This window comes from Tupaia chinensis, unplaced genomic scaffold, assembly GCF_000334495.1.
Source record: "Tupaia chinensis unplaced genomic scaffold, TupChi_1.0 Scaffold139757_1, whole genome shotgun sequence".
Lineage (NCBI taxonomy): Eukaryota > Metazoa > Chordata > Mammalia > Scandentia > Tupaiidae > Tupaia > Tupaia belangeri.
This window is the reverse complement of record NW_006199637.1, coordinates 4,144,040-4,150,423: the sequence shown is the minus strand read 5'-3', so window position 1 is coordinate 4,150,423 and position 6,384 is coordinate 4,144,040. Positions and strand designations below refer to the sequence as shown.

The 6,384-nt window shown below is 60.1% G+C and overlaps 1 protein-coding gene across 2 annotated transcripts in view; it reads right to left on the bottom strand.

Annotated features, from left to right (window-relative positions):
* DNMT3A (DNA methyltransferase 3 alpha) overlaps nt 1-6,384 on the bottom strand; it is a 118,992-nt gene that overhangs the window by 84,536 nt on the left and 28,072 nt on the right. The window contains exons 1-2 of one of the 2 annotated variants that reach the window (XM_027765816.1): nt 4,176-4,430; nt 3,821-4,066 (exon numbers count right to left, since the gene is read on the bottom strand). In XM_027765816.1, coding sequence (XP_027621617.1) covers nt 3,821-3,883 — 63 coding nt within the window. In that variant the 5' untranslated portion in view covers nt 3,884-4,066; nt 4,176-4,430. Of the gene's footprint in view, nt 1-3,820; nt 4,067-4,175; nt 4,431-6,384 lie in introns of those variants that run through there. The other variant, XM_027765815.1, reaches the window with a different exon arrangement.

Below are 6,384 nucleotides of genomic sequence, written 5' to 3'. Positions count from 1 at the left end.
ATGTGAAGTGCCACCAGCACCCACCCCAGGGCAAGAGGGCCATCCTGCAGGAAAAGGCCTCTGTGCCCAAGCCACTTTCCATCTAAGCAAACACATGGATCTGCAGCAGACGCGGCCTGAGGACTGAGGAACAGTGCTTGAGGAGGCACTGTCCACTCCATCCGCCTTGCAGGAGAGGCAGCGTGGGAGCACAGCCACCGCCAGCCCAGGCTGCCTAGCTGTGTGACTTTAGGCAACTGACGTAACCTCTCTGAGCTTCAGTTTGTTCCGCAACAAGACAGGATGATGAGAATAACAGTGCTGGCCTTAGGGGGCAGTTGTGAGAATTAAATGAGATAGTGCACGTTCTGTACAGGACACCAGGCAGACTGTGAGCACTCAGCACGCCTCGGTCCCTATGCTTCTGAGATCAAAGAGATCGGGGCCTAGCCCGGGCTCTGATTCCTAGTTGGGGATCTGAAGGGGTCTCTGGAATGCTCTGGCCCCTTTCCTACTCCCTCTGCCCTTGGCCTGCCCTCTACATGGGGCTAGCCCAGTAGCTCCAGGACCCCCCCTAAGCTCCTAGCCTCCCTGCTGGCCTCCCCCTCACCCCCCACGACCCTCCATCCCCAATGTGGCATATTTACCAGCTGACTCAGTGACTAGCCCCAGAGCTCGGACCCCCCCAAAGCCTGCTTTCTTCCAGCCTCCCCAAGAAGTCCTGTCCTGCCCACCATATGGATGGCAGGGTGGGGGAGATGGCAGGTGCCAGAAGCACACACACACGGACCTCCCGTGCACTCCCAGCCACAGCGTGGCTGCCTCAGCCCATCACCCACAGCTCTGCACTGCCTGCCTGCCTGCCAGCCTGACCCTGGGCCTGGGGCAATTCTCCTGAGGATGGTCCTCTCTGTTCTCACCGCCCTGCCATCCTACATACAAAATATTTTCTGGCACCCACTGCTCTATGCTATTCCAGGCCCTGAGGGTTCCTGCCAGGAGGGAAGAGGCTGCCTCCCTGTCCTCTGAGGCATTATCAGAACCAGCAAGTCCTGCAAAAGAGAGCATGGGCCAGGCTCCCCTCAGGAGTTTCTGACTCAGCAGGTCTGGGATGGGCCTGGCTGTGCATTTCTAACACCTTCCCTGCTGATGCTGCTGCTGGTTTGGGGGGTCACACAGAGAGCTGCTGGTCCCCCGCAAAAAGTAACCCCAGGCAGACTGAGTAAGTGCTTTGACCAGAGAAGCAGAAACTTAGAGAAAGGGCCCACCTGGCAGAAGGCACTGCTTAAACAAAGGCCTGGCAGCTCCAGGAAGCACTGCATAGGGCAGGAGTGAAAGGTGTGCGGAGGCGTGGCAGGAACGGAGGCTGGAAGGGCCAGGCAGAGAAGGGGCCTGCTGGCAGCCACGCCCCTGCCCTCTGGCTCACCAAGCAGCTCCTCTGTGCCAGGCGCCCCTGGCACCTCTACCAGTCTCCTTGGGCTATAAATCCAGCCCAGGTCTCCCCCTCCGCAGCTACACAGCACCCCTGCCCCAGGCCTGGCTTTCGTGGGCTGTTGTCAGCTTCTCCACCACCCTCCTTGGGCGGCTCCCTGGAGCTGCTGGAGCCAACCCAGAAGTACTAGGGAGGTGTGCCGGGGGAGCGGCATGCACTGTGGGTGTGGGCAGCTGGGGAGGAGGCTGCGCTGGCCCCAGCCCTGTCTCTCCACATCGCTGCCATCTTTTGGCAGGACCACCTGCCTGCCGGCGTGTGACTGTGCTCGCTCTAGCCGCACCGGGATCTGGGGCTGGGCGTGTGTTTGCTGCAGCTTGAGCCAGAGCAGTTACTATGGGTAGATAATAATAGCCATCGTAATCCCTCATAATTGGACCAGACTTTGCTGTCTGCAGGGCACTTCCATGCCCATGACCTCATCTGACTTCCACAGCCGCCCTGTAAAACAGGCAAGGCTAGACTTCCTATCCCCAGTTTCTAACTGTGTGAACACCAGCCCAGATGGCCGGATGTCACATCCCCAGTAAGTGGCATACTCAGGACTGGGGCCTGGAACTTCTGACTCAGTGTCCACTGCTCTTCTCTACGCTAAACTCTGTATAGTAGTCCAAAGCCCGACCTGCTGCTGCCCGTGGCTGGGGGCCAGAGGCACTACACTCCAGGAGCAAGAAGAGTTTGTCCCTGCTGTCCCCATCTCCCCCACCTGTGGGGTGGTGGCTCAGTCGCTCCAAGGGCATGGACGTGGAACTATGCCAGCATCTGTCAGCACATCAGCCCTGGGTGGAGGGGCTCCGGGTCACCTAATCTGATAGGGAAAACAAAGCCAGGCCCATTGAGGGAAGGGAGTCAGCCACAACTGTTAAGAGCAGAGGTGGCTGCAAGTGTCCCCTGCCCTGTGGCCACAAAGTCTGGGTTGACAGCTGAGATCTGAGCTGGAGCAGCTCAGGAGGCCCATGGGATACCTGCAGTACCAGTTCTTCTCCCACAGGGATGGAGAAGGTGGCCCCCGTGGCCCCAGAGGCCTGCCAGGGTCGTCGCACCTGTGGGCTCCCCAGTTGTGCTGCCAGACTGAGCACACGCCAGTGCCTACGCAGGGCTCCGGGCTGGGAAGGCAGGCCCAGGGCTTTGCGTGCACAGCGGTGTGCGTGTCCATAGCGGCCCCACGCAGCGGAGAACAGGCTCCGCTCTGCACCCATCCCCACCTAGCTGGGCTCAGCTTCCTCATCTGAAAGCTAGAACATCTGTCTACACCCCATTTAGTTCAAGGATTGGCCTCAGGGACCAAATGGAGCGATGGATGGAAGCACCTCCGAGACAGAAACACGCTTAAAGGAGGAGTGAGCCCAGGAAGGGGCTGAGCGTGCTCAGAGGCCTGGGGCTCTCTGGATGGTGGGTCAGCAGGGTGCCTGGCTGTCTCCAGCACTTGAGTGCTCGGGGACCCCACACCTGGTGCCAGGTGTCCACCCTTGGTCCAGGACAAACTGTTGCTTCTATCACAACCCCCTACCCTGCACAGGGAGAGGGTTCAGGCAGAGGCACTATGGGGCAAAGGCCCGGTAGACAGACATGCCATCTCGGCTTCATGGGAAGGGTGGCAGTAGATGTCACCATTCCACTGAAAGACGGGGACAGCAGAGTCCAAGTACTGGAGTTCAGACTTGGTAAGGCCCTAAGGCAGACTGGGGGCCCAGTACGATCCCCACCAACCTGCCTAGTCCCCTCTGACTCATTTAGGCCCAACCTGGAGTTTGGCAGAAGGGTAAAGAGGTCACCCCTCGTGCGGCTCTGAAAACAAGGAGGTCACCAGCTCCACTGCCAGCCACAGCAGGGAGCACCCAGTGACACTCCCTGGAGCCTGGGGGGTGTCGAGGGGGAGAACGCAGCCTCTGAGGTGGGCTGACGCCTGGCACGCAGTGGGACACCACCTGGGTCCACAGTGCCCTCCCATCCGCTGGCTTCCAGAAGCTACCAAACACCTTGGGGCAAAAGAGGCAGCTAAAACAGAAAGGTACAGTGACAACATGTAAGAGGTGACAGCAATGTAAGAGGCCCATCTGAAAAGGAATCCAGGTTTTGAGGCTGTGGGGCCGACCTGTCACCATGGCACAGACCCGGGGTTGGCGCCTGCTCGGACATCGCATTGGTTAAAAGCTCAAGCCCCAGAGCCAGATGACCTGGGCTCCAATGCCTACTCCACCAGCAGAAGCTAACCTCTCCGAGTCACCGTCCCCACCAGCCTGCTATGCAGACTGAGCCTGTGGTCACATACTCTGCTCGCGGCAGTGCTCGGCATACCCAGCTGTCACCATGCGGGTTGCCCCCTCCCCCCCAGAGGAGCCCGCTGCTCACCTTTCGGTCCTCTTCCCGCTCCGGAGCGGAGCTGCTGGTGTCCCCGGGGCCGCTGGAGGGCATCGCGGGCAGCTGGGCGGTGGGAGGCAGGCTGGGGCTGCGTGGGGCTGGGGGGCTGCTGGCCTTTGGGGAAGGAATTATCGTGGTCTTTGTCAGCAGGAGCTAAAACTTAAACATAGATCCCAGTGCTGAGCCCTCTGGTGAAATGCGCCTGCCTGCGGGGGTTTGGGCTTCTGATGGCTCGACCTGTAAGGGAGAGAAGCTGGTCAGGAAAGCAGAACAGCCCTGACCCCTCCCCAGGGTTAGTCCCCAGCCCAGAGTCAGGCTCTGACCCCCTTCCTCCTCCCAGCCTCACCAGTACCCCAGAGTGGGGAAATCGAGGCAGTCTTGGTGCCAGACACCAGCAGGGCCCCCCGTGGGGCTGCCTCCGGTGCCAGCAGCCTCTGAGAGCCTCAGAGGAGGAGGCTGCCAGGGTCCCTGGCCTCCGCACAGTGGCTGGGGCGCCGTGGGTGCCACTTCTGGGACTTCCAGCTGCCTCGGCCTACTCCCTTCTCTGCATTCAGTCTGTTCTTCCCTTTGAAAGCTTCCCACACCCTCCCTCCTACCCCAAGCAGCTCCTGGGAAATCCCAGCCTGCCCCCAGAGGCCCCCAGCCCAGCTACATTTTCCTTCTAATCTGTCTTCACCCCACCCCGCCACCCCCACAGCACTCCCGCCACGTGTCGGAAGTGAGCGCAGTCACAGGATGTAGTGAAATGAATGTCACCTCACTCAGGACCCGCCTGGGCCAGAGAAAGCTGAGGTCTGGGCCTGGGCTGTGGCCTGGTGCGCTCGGTGCTCTAGAGGAGGCCCTGGCAGGGAGAGGCCACGGCCACAGGCCACGGGCTGGCTGAAGGGTTCTCCCAGCCCCTGGCTGGCTCCACTTGCCTTCAGAACTGGAGGGCTGGTGCAGGGCCTGGAACCCACACAGCCCAACTTCAGGGGCTTTTCTTCCTCTGCCCCAGGTGTGGGCCTCGAGCCAGTGAATCACAAAGCCGGCTGGGGCCCCAGCTGGGGGTGGGGGTGTTGCTGCTTCACCCCCTTCCCTCTGAGAAGCTCAGGGTCCTCCCGCGCCCCACCCCCTGCCTTGGCAGGAGCAGGAAAGTGGGAGGCAGGCTGGATCTGGGCCCACTCCGCCCTTCCCTTCCAGTTCCCGGTCTGCTCCCGGCCCCCTCCCTCTGGACTTCTCCTCCCATCCCCCTCTAGCCAGGGCTCCCTGGAAAACCAGGAAGTGGAGAAAGCGCAGGCTCCGAACTATCAGGGCCCTTTTCTGTAGTGGGACCCTGGGAGGTGGGTGCCCCAGGCTGGGTTCTGCCCCTGGGAGGGGCAGGAGGAGGAAGCTGGAGCTGGGAGGAGCCTTCCCAGGGCCCCAGGCTGGGCCCTTAGGTTAAACCCAGACAGGCTGGAAAGGCTGGTGCGGCAGCTGCACCCCAGCTCAGCGCAGGTAGGTGCCCCATGCCTGGGTGAGCAGAGGGCACGGGGAGGGCAGCCCCGGGCAGTCCCTGTGCTAAAGCAAGTGATCGCTTCTCTGTCTAAGCAGCTGCTGCTGGCACTAGTTAACACTTGAACCTAGGCTCACAGCACTTGTCAGAGGACCTGTTAGGGACTTGAACCTGGGTCATTCCTCTGTGAAACCACATCCCTCAGCTTAATACCAAACATAGGATCGACTTTCAAGAGCCCAGTGAGGTGTTCTGGAGCCCAAACCAGAACTCCACATGGCTTCCATCCATTCTCAGCCAGCAAGTCCCCCTCTAGCCCCACACTCCATTTTTGACCACAAACTTGTCCAGTCACCCCCAAACCAGACCCCTGAAAAGGGTGCAGAAGCTAAGAGAGGCAGAGTCAGGTTGGAAAGAACATTGAACCCAGAGTCAGCAAATGTGGGTTCTGGTCCTGGCTGGGACATCTCTGGCCCCTGCTTCCTCATCCATAAAATGGAAGAGCAGGGTTAGACAAGCCACAAAAGCTCTTCTGGCTCTGACTGGCCACACAAGCTGTCCAGGCCCCTGGGGTGGAGAGACATGCGTCCCTCAGGCAGGTCAGGCTGGGGCAACTTCACGAGCCCAAATGGAATCAGTGGAGACCCAGGCATAGAATAAGAGGATTTTGTCTCTAGGCCTCCCTAGAGGTGCCTGGCCAGTCTGTGCCACCAGAGGTGCTGTGAGAACTTTCTCAGAGAACTTCTGGTCCCAGTGGGAGAGGAAGGAAGCAGACAGCAAAGCAGAACATGGCAGGGTGCTAACCCCACGAGCAGAAGAAAAGGAGATGTTTCTTCCTCCACTGAAGACCTCGACATCTGAGCCACACAAACTGTCCTCACAGAAAATACGGCTGGCCTGGGTCAGTCCAGGTGGAGCGACCCTGTAGGTAAGTGTCCCTCCAAATCACCTAGCATCATCTAAAACCATCCACGTGGCCCTACTTCACAACTGTAGGAAACCCAGTTGGTGGCCAGGGTCCCAGCCCCTGACACAGCCCTGCCACCTGCCCTGGGAAGCTTCATTCTTCTCGCGACAGCCCAGC